We start from the raw sequence: 16,310 nt of genomic DNA, 5'->3' as shown, positions 1-16,310 counted from the left end.
TTGGAATTTGCAAGGTTCACTATTAAATGTCAAGGTGTTGAACAGTTTGTAATGATTTTAGGGGGGGATCTCTCTATTTCCTGGATCTGAATGCCTGTTTCCCTTCCCAGATTAGGAAAGTTTTCAGCTAGGATTTGTTCAAATACATATTCTGACCCTCTGGCCCTTTCTGCGCCCTCGGGAACCCCAATTAAACGTAGGTTTTTCTTCCTCAGGCCATCGTTTAGTTCCCTTAATCTATCCTCATGGTCTTTTAATTGTTTGTCTCTTTTTTCCTCGGTTTCCTTCTTTTCCATCAACTTGTCTTCTATGTCACTCGTTCTTCCACCTCGTTATCCCTTGTCGTTAGGACTTCTAGTTTGGATTGCATCCCATTCAATTGATTTTTAATTTCTGCCTGATTGGATCTAAATTCTTCAGTCATGAAGTCTCTTGAGTCCTTTATGCTTTTTTCTAGAGCCACTAGTAGCTGTATAATAGTGCTTCTGAATTGGCTTTCTGACATTGAATTGTAATCCAGATTTTGTAACTCTGTGGGAGAGAGCACTGTTTCTGATTCTTTCTTTTGAGGTGAGGTTTTCCTTCTAGTCATTTTGCTCAGTGTAGAATGGCCAAAAACAAGTTGTATTTGGAAAAGGAGAAAAAGAGAGAAGCGAAATAGGAAAGAAAAACAAATAAAGAAAAAAGGAAGAGAAAAAAGGAAAAAAGAGAAAAAAACGAATAGAAAAAAAGGGTGGGGAAGCAAACAGAAATAAAAAAAAAAAAACAAGTGGGAGTATCCTCTGATTCTGTATACTGTAAGTCCCTAGACTTCCCTTGGAACTTTCCAGTGCTGCTTGGTCGATAATTTGTTTTTCCCCTGTCTGTCTAGCTGGTCTTCTGGGGGAGGGGCCTGTTGTGCGGATTTTCAGGTGTAAGCACTTGGGGGAGCTGCTCTGCCCCTGCCTGGTGCAGGGCTCAGTTGGGGCTGTTCACCCCGTGAGGCCCCAGGAGGAACAACCGCAGCGGCGGGGCCAGCTCTGGAGCCCTGGAGTCAGCTCCCACAGTAGCTCTGGGGCTCTCCGTCTGCAGGGCCTGGAGGCTCCGGGCGGGGCCGCTGATCTGCTCAGCCCCGGGCAGGAGCATCCTCGCTGTCCTGGGCCCTCCTGGCCTCTGCCTGTCCCGGGGGAGGCCGGATCCTGGTCTGTATCCCGGGGCCCTGTGCCCCGGGGCCTGGGCTGTTGGATTCGCGCTCCCGCCCCACAGCCCCCTCCGCGGAGCCGCCGCCCGAGCCCCTCCGAGCTGCTCCGGGTCCCGCCGTGCGCGCTGCAGCCCTTAGGGAGCTCGGGGCATCTCCCGGGGCGCAGGTGCCTGTTAGTGTCCCCGGGAGCCCGAGGGCATCCCCGCCCTCCTGGGTCCTGCTCCACCTCCCTGCGAGCCCCTTTCCGCCCGGGAAGGTTGGTGCAGCTCCTGCTTCTCCGGGACGGGGCTCTCCTGTCCTGGGGACACTCACCCCGGCCTCAGCCCGGCTCCTCGCAGGGCCCCTTCCCCTCGGAGGCCTTTTGTGTCTTTATTTCTTTTTCCCCGTCTTCCTACCTTGATAGAAGCGCGAACTCTTCTCACTGCAGCATTCCAGCTGTTCTCTCCTTAAATCTCAGGCCAAATTCGTAGATTTTCAGGATGATTTGAAGGTTATCTAGGTAATGTGGTGGGGACAGGTGACTTGGGGACCCTACTCTTCCGCCGTCTTGCCCCGCCCCCTTCTGTTCTCTCTTTAAATCTCAGGTGAAATTCAAAAGTTTTCAGGATGATTTGAAAGTTATCTAGATAAGTTAGTGGGGACAGGTGACTTGGGGGCCCTATTCCTCCTCCGTCTTGCCCCACCCCCTGCTGTGAACATTTTAAATGAAATTCCATAAGCCTTATAAAGTATCAATATCTTGATCAATTAATATATTAATACAGACTGTTTTATCTATTCCAGAGTCCTTTTCTTGCTCCAGTTTTATTCTTATTTATTTACCTGAATAATGTAATATTCTTGTTTTCACTCATCTGAGTTCTAGTTGAAGTAACTGCTCAAACAGGGCTGTGATTATTAGATAGCTAATGTAGTTGACAGATCCAGCTTAGTAATGCCTGACTCCCAAGTGCTATGCAACTGATACAAGATGGGCCCTTCAGTCCCTTTATTTTTTCACAAATTTCATATTGGGGTTCAGATTGAGGCTGGATGCTTGCTGGACCTGTTTTGAAAGCATAACCAGTACCATAATTGTATGAATTACCTTATTAACTTAGCTTTATGTCGTTTTCTGTTATGTTCCTTACTTATGTTTTATGCTCCTCCCAGCCCCATGTATGATTAATCATTAACTACCTTTTCCACTCTCTATTCCTTGTTTACACATTGATTATAGAAACTTAATGGAGACTAGATGGTAACGTCTGTCTTGATCTAAACTGATATATCCCATCATACCAGATTCTGGATGGCATCTCATTGTTCAGAAGAATACATCCCTTGGGGTTGTTTCAAAGCTCCCCCCACCAAGGCTTCAAGAAACCTATCACCCTCCTCTCATGTGTTCATCTCCCTACGCAATCACTATATGTAAACTGTTCCCAGGCTCAACAGAGCAAGGCAAATCTGGGGACAAAATAAAGGCACAGCATGTGCAAGTTTGAGTAAGTAACAAGATTTGGTGGCTGGACTATTGCAGGTAAGCTGTGCTTGCCTGGCTGGCTGTCAGATGACTGGACTCCAAGAGAGGAAGGCTAGCCTAGAACCTGAGCATGTAACCCTTTTTGCTAAATTCTCTGTCTGCCTTGCCTTTAGAATGGGTTCTGCTCTGTAAAATCTTCCCCTTTTAAGGAGACTGGTGATAATCCCAGTAAGTGCTAATTGCCCTGGAAAGCATGTCACAAAGGAGCTGGTTAGTAGAGGAAGCTACAGAAAAGGAGGTGGGTTGACAGGCTGTCAGACTCAAGTCTTGGCTCCCACCTTCTCACCCTCCCTCCCCTTTCTTGTCTTCCTTATCAATGAAGCATTTTTTAGGCTGCAGCTCTTTGCCAGACCCAGAGTACACCACATGTGGTGCTGTGTCTGCCTCCCAAGGACTTAGTAGTGGGGGAGTCGAACAGTGAAGCATTGCCCTATCCATGGTTTATCCATGTGTGTGGAGGATGAAGGGGTGCTCAAGGAATAGTTGTCATTTGGGAGGGGCCACATGCTCAGTTTACTCCGAAATCAGAGATAATTTAGAGTTGAATAGGCCCCAGCACAAGTGTTTACTCACAAGGCGTCTAAGTGGCAGACTCTTGAAATAAGACTTAGAGAATCAAGAAAATCTCTTTCATGAGGATATTTATTGAACAATAAAAATATTCAACTCATGCTTCAGTTTATAGGAAATGTAGGAAATCTATTACCTACAACAGAAAATGAGAGGATGCACAAGTCCTGGTTTTCCCATAGAGGACCATGCTTACTCAAGCTGTGCTGGTGACGCCAAGGTTCTGCCAGTGTGGAACTGCAGATTAAGTCTTCTACGGTTTAGTTAGCAGTCTCCCCCTTCACTCAGGATGGTTTGTAAGAGCAAGCACGGAAGGAGGAAGAGAACACTCAGCATACGTTGTGAGCTTAGTTGTGCGCTTAGTCCATCAGAGCGTGCAGCAAGAAAATCTTCCAGGTCTGAAAAAAAATCCCAAGTGTGTAAGACACATTGTTACAGACTGGCTTTAAGAAACTGAAATAGAGATGTCTGCACCTGCTCTGATAAAGGCCCTATTCTGCTGGAACCTCCTCATTAGACTTTGCTGCTGGGGATCTGCTGCAGAGCCCTTCCAAAGCACAGCCCCACCATGCCAACAGTGGGCTCACCTGGCAGCAGAAGGAAGCACCACTGTGGGAGTGGCTGTTCAAGGAAGCTGTGCCTTCCTTTAGCTTTTATATGGGATTTTTGTGGAACTTAGAGAACTGAAAGAGAATTTATTGTTTTTAGGGCTTAAGAAAGAAACAGCCCTTCAGCTCTCTCATTTACTTGTGAGCTGACCAAAGGTGATTTTTCAGAGAATTCCACACCAAGTCATTTAGCAATCAGGGGCAAATAGATCTGATTTGAAATACAATAAAATAAAACAACTTGCATCTATGTGTTGCAAAGAAGGTTCAACTTTTCCCCAAATTAGTCCTTATACCATTTCCTTGATTAGGGACTACTTATTAAATAGGAGGAAAGCACCCATCCCTAAAGCAATGGCTACTACTTCTACAGAGGAAGTTACAAAAATGAACAGCTTCATAGCATTCTGGGGGTTGGTGCAGCACCCCAAGGTGCTCACTTTCCTTGCTGCCACAATGTGGTTCCTCAACAGTAGGGTCTCACTCTAGTCCTAAGGGTCTGTGAGTCCAGCTTTCTGTATGGTTGGGACTCCACCCCAAACGTGTTGGCTGGGAGTCCCTGGGGTAGCAGAACCCAGGCTCTCAGCTAAAGTCCCTGCTGAATAATGACTATGTGAAGCTGCCAAGCCCCACGGGCAAGAATGCCAACTCCACTAAAGCATTCTCACAAGCAAATCTGGGCCTATGTATGGAGTTGGCTTGGCAGGTAAGCAGGCAGATGAGAAAAGGCACTACAGAGAACTTCTCTCTAGGACTGCCTGGCAGAGGCCAACCTGGTGTACTTCCCACCTTCCTCCCCCTGACCCCACCCCAGACTGGCATGCCTGGTCCTGCCCTCTACAATACCTTCAGGAGATGCCCTCTGAATGTGAGAACCTATGGTGAGCATGAAACAGTGGAAGTTAACAAGTAATGATAACAAGCAACTGCAACAGGTACCCATTCTATACCTGTTCACAGGTGGGCTATGGTGGAACCATCCAAGAGACTAGATTCAGGATAAGACTGAGGTCTGGCCTACTCTAGGCCTGGGTACCACTTTTACATACCACCTTACCTTGGGAGAGGGTTGTTCCAGAGTGCCAAAACCTCACAAAACAGGAAACTTAACTTCTGGGCTCAGAGAATGTTCCAGAAAAGCTGATGCTAAATAAAACAGGTGCTCACAGCATAAGAAGCTTTTCAAGTGAGAAAGGCATCAGCCCATACTGAGCTTCTGTGTTGACTCTCCCCTAGTGGAAGGAAATAGGCTGCCTACAGGAAAGGATTAAGACCCTGTTGGCAGTTATTTCTTGTATAGAAATTCAAAGGCCTTTGTTTTAGTCAGCTTTGTGAATTTGGCTAGACCAAGTCAGTCCTGCAAGCAGGGTTCACCAAATTGGGGCTGTGAGCACCATGTGATGTCCCTCTCACGAGGCCCCAGGTCATCCACTGAGCTTAGAGAGAAAATACTAGAACTATATATTTATAGGAAAATTTAAAACTAAGCTTTACTAATATTTACTGTACTTATTAGAATCTACTGAATCAACTGTTCTATAGCCATTATTTCACATCATACCAAGAGGGAAACTCTGCTATCTGTGGATGACTGACTATAATCTAGGATTTTTATTATATACTTATCAAAAGGCCTTTTTTAGACTTGGTTAGACATAGCAAAGATTTCTATCATGTGTATTAATCCTGTGCATATGTGAAAAAGAAGATATAAGTAAATTCAAGTTTGTACATGCTCAGCATGGCAACTGTCTCACTACCACTGAATAGGGAATATACTCAAGTATTTTTACTGGAGTGGAGTGGGAAATTAAAAAAAAAAGTCTGGAGACCACCCTGAATGAGGCTAATGTCATATTTGAATTGAGGTCCAGATCCAGCACTCCTAAAACTTTCCAATTTGCAGATACCTCTGGGAGCCAGATGGCTTCCTCTCCTGCCATGACACCCAGAGAATCTTACCCATTGAAATGGCAATGGGAGAATGTCCCCAGAAGGTAGAACAAAGGGTCTCTCTTTCCAACACAGCACACTTGGAGCTGACCCGGGGCCAGGGCCCTGGAGGGCCATCTCTCCCATCGGCCTTCAGGATGGTTCTGGCCCTAAAATGTTTGTTTGCTTGTTTTGGTTGGTTGGTGCCAGAAATGTACTTTTTAAAAACTGAGTTCGAAGCATGAGGTGAGGCTTGATCTGATCCCAACCTGACATTCACATTATCTGTTTACCCTGAAGGTACTTGAGTTTGCTACTTCACTGTGTCAGAACTTAAACCTAAAATTTTAGAGCACCAAACTGGTTCTTGAGGCTAATGAAATAATTCTTTGGGGCTATGTGTGGGAAGAATTACCCTCTTAATATAATGAGTTTTTGGCCCAGCTCAACACTAAGCAAAGACCCTGCTAGATGGAAGCTTGTTTTTTTTTTTTTAAGCACTTATTTACTTAATGCCCCTAAATTAGTGAATGTTGTGCACAACCTGAAAAACACACATCAGTATATAAATGATAGATCAAAAAATAATTTTTAAAATCTCATTATATTGACTTGAATACTGTTGATGGTGATAATAATAAAGTAAGAATTTATTATGTGCATAATATGTAACAGGTACAGTGCCTTTTCATCTTAACAAATCAATGGGGTAAATATTCAGCTCTAATTTTGCAGTTGCAGAGACTGAAACACAAATTATTCAACATTTCATAAAGAGGGGATCCCTGGGTGGTGCAGCGGTTTGGCGCCTGCCTTTGGCCCAGGGCGCGATCCTGGAGACCCGGGATCGAATCCCACATCGGGCTCCCGGTGCATGGAGCCTGCTTCTCCCTCTGCCTGTGTCTCTGCCTCTCTCTCTCTCTCTCTGTATGTGACTATCATAAATAATAAAAAAATAAAAAATAAATAAAAAAAAAACATTTCATAAAGATCATAAATATTATAAAAAGTATATTTTGGGATTTGAACACGGATTTTGGAGGGATTTTCATGATTTTCCATTATGCTACACTGTCTCTTTAAATGCAAAATTAACAAATGTAAATGAAGAAAATGGTAGAGATAATGACAGTTGCCTGCCTCAAGCATATTGGTTTTAGAATACTAAAAATGGTTTCTTTTAATTGCAATATAATAATAGATAATTGCTTATATGGAGCAATTTCTTCTTTGGAGCTGTATTTGGAATTAATTGGTCAAAGAAAAAAAATAACAAAAAATAAAATAAATAAAAATAAAATAAAATAAAATAATTGGTCAAAGATCATCCATTCAATATTCGGAATTATTATTCACAAAACATTATTTTAGGTTACGGAGCAGAAAAATGGCAAAATAGCTCACACTAACAAGATTATTTTATCCTTCAACATCTATGTGAGGATAGAGCATAGGTTATCCTCATTTTACAAAAGAAAACTGAGAAACTTGCAGTGTTCTTCTGAGTAAGAATGGAAAAACAGGCCCTTGAAAAGACATTATATTTGGGATTATGAAAGCCTGTCATTCTTGGACCCAAAGAACATCAGAGCAAGAAGAGCCCTTGGAGATCTTTTGGCCCTCAGGTCCCTGGAGGTGCCAAGAGGGTCATGATTTTGTAATGTGTTGTTATCTATTTGTGATTCTCCCATCCAGATGTATCCTTTCACATCATTATAATTATATTATAAACATAATTTTCCATATGTTCTTCAAAATCCTCATAACATCCTATTAAAGGATTTAAAACATTCAATTACCTATTACTTTGCTGTTAGATTTAGAATATGGCCATATTTAGGATGCCTGGGTGGCTCAGCAGTTGAGCGTCTGCCTTCATGCTCAGGGCATGATCCTGGAGTCCCGAGATCAAGTCCTGCATTGGGTCCCCTGCATGGAGCCTGCTTCTCCCTCTGCCTGTGTCTCTCTCTGTCTCTGTCTCTGTCTCTCTCTGTCTCTCTCATGAATAAATAAGTAAAATCTTAATAAAAAATAATATGGCCATATTTTCAATATTCTAAATAACACTGTCAAAATTATCTTCTTTAGTTTATATTGATAATTATTCTTATAGGAAGAGTAGAGAAATGGCACAGTAGTTAAGATTCACATCATGAACCCTCTGCACTGTTGGGTGGGAATGTAAATTGGTACAGCCATTATGGAAACCGGTATGGAGGTTCTTTAAAAAAATTAAAAATAGAGCTCCAAATGATCCAGCAATTCCACCTCTGGGGATTTTTCAAAAGGAAACAACCATATTAACTCAAAAATATATAGGTACTTTTGTGTTCATTGCATATTTACAATAGCCAAAATATGGAAGCAATCTAAGTGTATGCTGATGGATGGACAGAGAAAATATATGATGTAAATATGTATAAATATAATGATATAAATATGATATAAATGTAAATAAAAGAAAACATATGACATGTAGATAACACAAACACACACAATGGAATATTTTTCAGCCATATAAAAGAAGGAAATCTTGCTATTTGTGACAACATGGATGGACCTTGAGGGTGTTATGTTAAATAAACAGAGAAAGACAAATACCATATGCTCTTACTTATATGTGGAATCTTAAAAAAAAAAAAAAAAAACTCATAGATACAAGAAATTTGGTGATTGCCAATCTTAGTAGGCTGGTAGGTGGGTAAAGTGGGTGAGGATCAAAGATCAAAAGGTACAGATTTCCAGTTGTAAAATTACTTATGGGGATGTAATGTATAGTAGTCACTATAGTTAATAAAATTATATTTGAAAGTTGTTAAGAGAGTAGATCTTAAAGTTCTCATCACAAGAAAAAAACAACTATGTGAGGTGATGGATGTTAACTAGACTTAGTGTGGTGATCATTTCACAATATACACAAGTAACAAATCACTATGTTATACACCTGAAACTAATATAATGTTATCTGCAAATTATATCTCAATACGGTAGCAGTTTTACTCATAGATTAATATTGTTAATATTCATAGAATATTAATTATATAAATATGGTATGTTTATTTACAGTATTTTTAAATAATTAATGTTACAAAATATATTATTTCTAAATAAACAATTAGCCTTTTGTGATTATCTCTTAATAAAAAAATATCAGGGACACCTGGGTGGCTCAGCGGTTGAGCATCTGCCTTTGGCTCGGGTCATGATCCCATAGTCCTGGGATCGAGTCCTACATTGTGTTCCCCATGGGGAGCCTGCTTCTCCCTCTACCTATGTTTCTGCCTCTCTCTGTGTCTCTCTTGAATAAATAAATAAAATCTTAAAAAAAAAAAAAGAAAAAATATCAGACCCTGTTTATTAGCTATTAGGAATTAACTCCTGTAAGCCTCAGTTTCCTCAAAAATAAAAAGTATAATAATACCTACTTTATGGGCTTAAGAGAATTAAATGGAATAAAGTGTATAAAGTGCCTGAAATATCCTGAGAGCCATCATCATTATCTTCATCATCTCTCATGTCATCATAACCACTATCAGCACGGCCACTGCAGTCATGCCCTGAGGCAGGATCAATGGATCAAACAGTACAAAAGTGTTACAGTCCTTTTGGCACCTGAAAAATTACTCTGAAATGACTATTTTGTTCAACTGTGATGAGCAGAAGCTACATTTAGGAGCCATTGTCACTGTCCTTGGAAGATAGACTTGAATGTTTCCAAGGATATAAAAATAATAAGCAGGTAGTCTGGAATCTAGTCTCTGCCCTGCTGCTTCTGGACCCAAGCTGGACTTGCATAGGAGACTGGACATGATCACAGATGGCCCTTTCTCCACATTACAGCTGGGAGCACCAATGGCATGCAGGAAATGACTTCACCTGTAGGACCACACAAGTCTCACTTGGAATCCCAGTACCTGTTCCCTAATTTGCATCCTCCTTTCTCTGGGCCACAAAAGGAGCAGCTAGTGAATCAGGGGCATATGCCCAGCAAACGGAAGGAGAGGGAAAGATTTGGGAAATGAGGTAGGCGGAAAGACGAAGGAAAAGATGCGACATTTTGCAATACTGTACTATGATCACACTGTCCCTACTGGCATTGCCCACACCACGCCCAGCTAGATGAGAGGGAGGGGCCAGAAGTGAGGTTAATTGGCTTTACCTTCATTAAGGATCCCTTGATAGCTAATCCTACCCAAGGCTGCAGAAGAGGGAGCAGCAGGAGGATTGGGAGCTGAGCATTCATTAAGTGCGCTCCTCACTGGAGTCTGGTTGGAGCATGCTGAAGAGGTGAGAGGAGGCAGGAAGTGGGATTGAAATGCTGTGCCTGGTTTCCCTGTGCCCCTAGGCCTGACCAAGGTCGACAGCAGAGTGTTTAATCTGTTTTCTGACCGCGGCAATTCCTTACTGAGTTTTACAAATGAAACATTTGCATGGAGTTTGCTCACTGCTCAGAATTCTCACAAAGGAGTGTTTACCCGGTAGGTTCCTCACACCCTCCTGGCTCTTTTTTTTTTTTTTTTTTTTTTTTTTATGATAGTCACACAGAGAGAGAGAGAGAGAGAGAGAGAGAGAGAGAGAGGCAGAGACACAGGCAGAGACAGAAGCAGGCTCCATGCACCGGGAGCCCAACGTGGGACTCGATCCCGGGTCTCCAGGATCGCGCCCTGGGCCAAAGGCAGGCGCCAAACCGCTGCGCCACCCAGGGATCCCCCCTCCTGGCTCTTAATATGCGTGGCAGACCTGGGCTGTGGTTACAAGGTACCTTCCTTCTCTGGAGCAATGTCTGTTTGGCTCTCGTGGCGTCTGGCCACCCATGCCTGTTCCTGTCCTGCTCCGGTGTCCTCCGTATCTCACAGTTAAGGAGATGGTGTTGGTGTGGTGTAGGGACATCAACCGGAGATTTCATGGGGTGAGCTGACAGGCTTGGCTCTGCTTACCAGCGTGTGCCCCCCCAAATTCTGCTTACCGAAAGGGCGGGGTTCGGAAATCAGATCTAAACCAAGCAATTAGGAATATTTTTAAATAATGATGATAATGTGCCCTGTGATTCACAACGAATGTGACTTTCCTAAGTTTGCTCATTCCTGGGTCGCCTGGCGCATTGGTAGATACAAAGGGGCAACAGCCCGCCCCGCGTGCGTGGACTGTGTGCACGGGACGCGGGTCTTCTTACCGCAGCTGCCCGGGGTCTGGCGGGGGAGGCAGTGCAGGGCTGCGAAGACACACCTGCAGAGGCGGCAGCCGCGGACCGTCCAGGCTCCGTGCATCAGTGCGCCGCAGCCGCTGGGGAGACAGACGCGTGGTCAGCGCTGCCCTCGCGCGCGCGCCCCCCACGCGCATTCAGCTCCACGCCCCGCCCGCCCTGCCCCCCGCGCGCTCCGGGCCGCGCCCCGCCCCGCCCCGCCCCGCCCGCGCGGGCTCCCAGGCCTCCGCCCACCGCGCCGTCAGCCGGTGCCCGCGCCCACCTGTGCCTCTGGTCGTGCTCGCAGTAGCGGCCGGTGAAGGGGTCGGGGCACACGCAGAAGCTGCCCAGCACGCAGGTGCCGCCGTTCCTGCAGCAGCGCGGCGGCGAGGAGGCACCTAGGGGGACCCCTGGGCATCAGTGTCCACCGACGGTCAGGCCCTCAGCGTTGGTGTAGCCCCGGGCGGGCCTCACGAGATGCCTCGGAGAGGCCATAAAATTTAGCCCCCCGCCAAGTGTGTTTGCGCACGTAAACTCTACTTCTTAATTGAAGGATCGAAAACAAACTGCCCGGGGTACCGGAGGGTCAGGAGCCAGTTCGAGGGCCCCGGCGAGACACCCTGCCCCGACTGCTAGTAGGATTTTCTCTTTCCCTTCCCTTCACTTGTTAAAGTCAAGCTGCGAGTTCCCCTGACAATGATTAAAAACAGGCCTCCAGGGCGGGGACCACCCACGGTTCGAGGGCTGGAGAAAGCCCCCAACCCCTCCTTCCCGCCCGAGGGGCTCCTCCCCGCGCCAGGGACTGGGGTCTGGAGCCTGAGAGTCTGCAATCAGCCAAGCAAAAGTCTGCGGTTATCCTGAGACGCAGTAGTTGTTTTGAATATATCTAAGTCGCAGTTCGCTAGACAGGAGCAAATGCAACATTTTACCAATGAAATAGTAAAACCTGTTTCAGAGCAAAAGAACACCTCACTAGGAAATACTTTCCACTTTATAGTGCATCATCTGAAGATGATAAAATGTGCTGTGCTGGATTTCTCATTTTATCCTTAATTTACGCCAAGTTTTTCTCAGATCTAGACTGAGAAGCCACTGACGGAGATGACCACAAAGGTATTTTGGGCGACATCACAGCTTACGATCTTGGAAAGCATGGAAGTAGGGACCTGTATCCTGGGGCCTCCAGCCATCTCCGTTCCCGTTCACCTCCCCCAAATTATTCAGGGTCCAGTTGAGTGTTTTCTGCTGGAGCTTCTGGGTTGTAGCATTGTTGATTTCTTCTCTGTTACCTTTTAAAAACATTGAAAATATGAGACTTAATGATTAAGAAATAAATATGTGATAAAAAGACAGTATAAATAAAATGCTTCTTACTGTTGTTTCCCAAGTGTATGTTCCATAATGCCAAACTGACAAAAAACAGAAGCCTAGAATATTTAAAGAAAATTATTGAAGTTTAAAATATTAAAAGCATAGGTAGAAAATTACGTGTTTAAAATGTAAAGCAATCATATAATCATATAAATGTAAGTATATGCAGTATTTAATGTATAATATTATGTCATCATTTTGTAACTTGTAGATATGTTAATGTTAACATGTCAATGTTGTCATGACTTAGACTTTGAGACCAACGAAGTCTTTGTGTCCCTTAATGGGATGGAACAATTGTGCATGCATTGCAGTTTATTCTGGAAGCTTTTAAATGCCCCCTCTTGACTCTCAGATCTGGATGATCTGTGTCCTTACCTGACAGGGTAGCTCCAGGTCATTTTCACACTGGCAAGTCTGGTGTGAGAAGCTCCTTCTCTAATCAATACATTAGCTGAGACCAGTTTCCAAGGAAGTCCAGTCTTACTGGGTTTTGTGTTTTTACTCCAGGTCCTGGAATAACTGTATTAAGACATAAGATGGATAAGGAAAGAAGATACAGATATTTCCTACCTGTTCCCTAGGCTGTGAGAAATGGCAGTGAGATCTCTGTGTTCTGCTGTGGAAGCCCATTAGGCAGTGACCTGCTGTGACAGGCAGGCCCATGCTGAGCCTCCAGGCTGTCCTCTCAATGAGACCTGGTGGGGGCGGGGTGGGGGCTGGAGACTAGGCCTGATTCTCTCCTCAGTAGTGTTAACAGTGCTGAAAGCAGCAGGAGTGGTCAACCCTGATGTCAAACATTGGTGGCTAAGGCAACAAGTCTTTTCCTCACTGAAAAAAAACAAAAACCCAAAATTAAAATCCCAGCATGAAAAAAATGTTCACAGGAAAATGGAAATTTTATATTGCATACCTTTGTGCTCGATGGTAAGGGCCCAGATAGAGAAGGGAGGGAGCCATCGTGTGGAACATAACCAGCAGGCATGGGTCCCAAAAGTCTTGACTGGGAATCATGAATATAAAGGGAGACATTTCAACACCTGCCTCCTGAGGATGTATTGATACCTCCGCAGACTGAGCCTTTTCTGTGTCCAGCACGGTGGTGAATATACCAGCTACGTTACCCGTTTACTACAGCATGCCTCTGGGAAAGTGTTTTATTATCCCCTATGTGAAAGGAGAAGCAACGGAGGCTTAGTCTGAGTCCCTTGGGGCAGTTACATCTTCAATACGTAATGTACAGATTTTATGAGAAGTCTACAATGTGCTTCGTTTGTGAAGACCACTGACTGCAGAGGTGACTGCCCCACTGGTGGTCTGATGTTAAGCTCTAAATCCAGGAAGGGAGTGATTGCCAAAATAAGGACTGGGACCCTTTTATAATCGTTGAAGAGGATACTTTAAACTCTGGGGCAAAAATAAATAAATAAATAAAAATAAGCTCTGGGGCAAATCGTTGTGATTTTAGTATAAAAATGGCTTTCTAAAAATAACATGCTTCCTCCAAGGATGAAATAGTCTTTGATACTGATTAATTTTCTAGACCTTTAAATGTGAGGTTTATTTAAAAGGCTATTCTATAAAGCAACAGGAAATTAGTGAGCTTCCCAAGGACTAGTTGTGTGAGCTGCCAGGACCACGTCAGAACCAGCAGACCTGGCTGGGGGAACTATGTGGAAGAAGACACCTCACACCTTCATGGAAACATGTGTAACTGGAGTCATGACAAATATACTTTTAAACTTAATTGTTATTACTTAGTAACTACATAATTTAGTTATATGTAAAAGTAAGAATAATTTATGACTTTAAATCAATGGAAACTTTTTGGGCAAAATAGCTTGTACACTAAAATAAAACTATGTATAATCTAAGGGATTATATTTCTTTGAATAAGAAGATTTAAAACATGAGTTTATATGATAACAAATCCAAACCTTTCTGAAACATTAAAATTATAAGAGTAGTATCTAAAATCTAATTTTCCCCCATAGCTTCTTTCATTAAATTTTGTATTGTGGGCATTTTTTGAACATACACCAAAGCCAGGATAATGATTCAGTAAACTGGGGTTCATCGATTAAACATCAACCTTTGCCAGTCTTATTTATTCTGTATCCCACCCCCATTTTTTTTTCTGGAGTTTTTGAAAGCAACTCCCAGAAATCATATTTTCTGTGTCAAATAAGATTTTGAAAATAAGCACTTTGTAAGGAAACTGTAGGAAAAGGAAAGGAAATGTCTTGCCGGCAAGACGGGACTTACTGTCTAGAAATAGGAATGAAATGCCCCATATCTAGCTGTTTGCTTAGGACCTAAAGTCAGCTCCAGGGGGAAAGGGCTGATGGCCTACTGGTAGAAAGCTGCTGATAGCTATTTCTCAGCTTCCTGTCACTTACTCTTATTTACTTACAGGTATTATTAAAATGAGTTTTGCATTTCACGGCAGAGGAGCCGGGATGCTTGATTAATAAGGCCCAGCTGGAAGAGGCTGCCTGGGAACAGCTGAAAGCCTAGTGAGGGGCAGCACGTCATTAGCTCTGGGGAAGACTCCTTCTTGTTATCAGTTGTAAATTGATGAGATTGGAGCCAACCCAGCCAGCAGACCTCCAGTGGAACTTCTGACTCACTTTGAGCTGACATAAAGTGTGTGGGAATTGGGACACCCTGTCCCAGGATTGGAGACCACCCCACCTCTGTGTCCTCAGTACATCAAACAATCTCTGAGAGAAATGTCCTGCAGCAAATTAGGTGTGAAGAAATTCTCTGAGAGTGACTAAGGCAGCAGTTGTAGATGTGTACTACTTGTTGGGGTCGACGGGGAAGCTCTGAATCTATGCTAAAGCCAGACCTCAAGACCTCCTCTCAGAATTCCTGGGCAGAGCCCAGCATCGGGATTTTTTAATCTTCTCAGGGGACTTCAATATGTAGCCAGGACTATGATTCTGCTGTCTGTTTTCTAGGTGGCTGTGTGCCCCCGGTGATGGAAGTGCTCCTTTCTTGTCTTTGCATTCCTACCTTTCAACACAGTGCCTAATGTAGGTACCACACAATCTGGTGTTGTTCATATGAATAAACGAATAAATGGATTATCATACTTACACCCATTTTCGGTGAGGAAACTGATATCTACGAAGTTAAGAAACTGGTTTGGGGGTACATGACTAACAAACATCTGTGTAGAGGCTTGAACCCAGGCTCATCTGATCCAAACTCTTGTTTGATTCAAGTTGCTTTAAAATTATTGTTTAACGTAGGCCAAGCATACTATTCCCACTGAGTTACACAGATTGTTTTATTTTGTTGTCATCTATTCTTATGACATAGACATTAATCTCTCCATTTTATTGGTGAGAAAAGTGAGGTTTCAAGAGTTGAGTACTTGTACCGGGCTGTGAAAGTTAAGCTACTGCTTGCAGCCATGACAGAAGGCTGCTGCCGCAGACAGGGCCTGAGGGCTTCTGATTGGGCACAGTGGAAGAAAGCTAGGTGAAGAAGCACTGCCCTAGTTGTGCAGGTAACAGAGGGGTTTAGAAAGCAGAAAGTACTCACACAGGACAGTTACCGGACAGCTACAGGACATGGGCTTTGTGGGGGGCAGTGTTGAGGGCACAGACTGCTAGAGTGAGGGAGGTCTCATGGGAATGACAACAGAGAACACCAGAGTCTTTAGGAGGGGTGGAAGGGCAGGAGGAGGAGCTGTGGGTGCAGGAGGAACTACAGCATAGAAAGGCCAGACAATGTGGAACCTATTGGATGCTCATGCAGGAAGTATGAAGACCTAGAATAGAGATCAAGTGGGAATTAAGAGAAAAGAATAAATTCTAAATATATTAAACAACCAATATCATTTCTCTCTAAAAAACTATTCTGATGTTAGTGTTAAAGTGGGTGACATGGGCACAAAAAATTGCACAAAGAGTAAAGCTACAAGCAGGACAG

The 16,310-nt window shown here is 43.8% G+C and overlaps 1 protein-coding gene across 2 annotated transcripts in view; it reads right to left on the bottom strand.

Moving 5' to 3' along the window:
• Positions 1–3,396: 3,396 nt before the first annotated feature.
• LOC121482089 (cryptic protein-like) overlaps positions 3,397–16,310 on the bottom strand; it is a 35,820-nt gene continuing 22,906 nt past the window's right edge. The window contains exons 2-7 of one of the 2 annotated variants that reach the window (XM_041739935.1): positions 12,747–12,890; positions 12,372–12,424; positions 12,137–12,286; positions 11,281–11,395; positions 10,989–11,098; positions 3,397–3,673 (exon numbers count right to left, since the gene is read on the bottom strand). In XM_041739935.1, coding sequence (XP_041595869.1) covers positions 3,540–3,673; positions 10,989–11,098; positions 11,281–11,395; positions 12,137–12,286; positions 12,372–12,424; positions 12,747–12,769 — 585 coding nt within the window. In that variant the 5' untranslated portion in view covers positions 12,770–12,890 and the 3' untranslated portion in view covers positions 3,397–3,539. The remainder of the gene's footprint in view (positions 3,674–10,988; positions 11,099–11,280; positions 11,396–12,136; positions 12,287–12,371; positions 12,425–12,746; positions 12,891–16,310) is intronic. The other variant, XM_041739936.1, reaches the window with a different exon arrangement.

The sequence above is a fragment of the Vulpes lagopus genome, chromosome 24 (assembly GCF_018345385.1).
Source record: "Vulpes lagopus strain Blue_001 chromosome 24, ASM1834538v1, whole genome shotgun sequence".
NCBI lineage: Eukaryota > Metazoa > Chordata > Mammalia > Carnivora > Canidae > Vulpes > Vulpes lagopus.
Note: the sequence above shows the minus strand (reverse complement) of the source record. Positions and strands in the feature narration are given on the sequence as shown.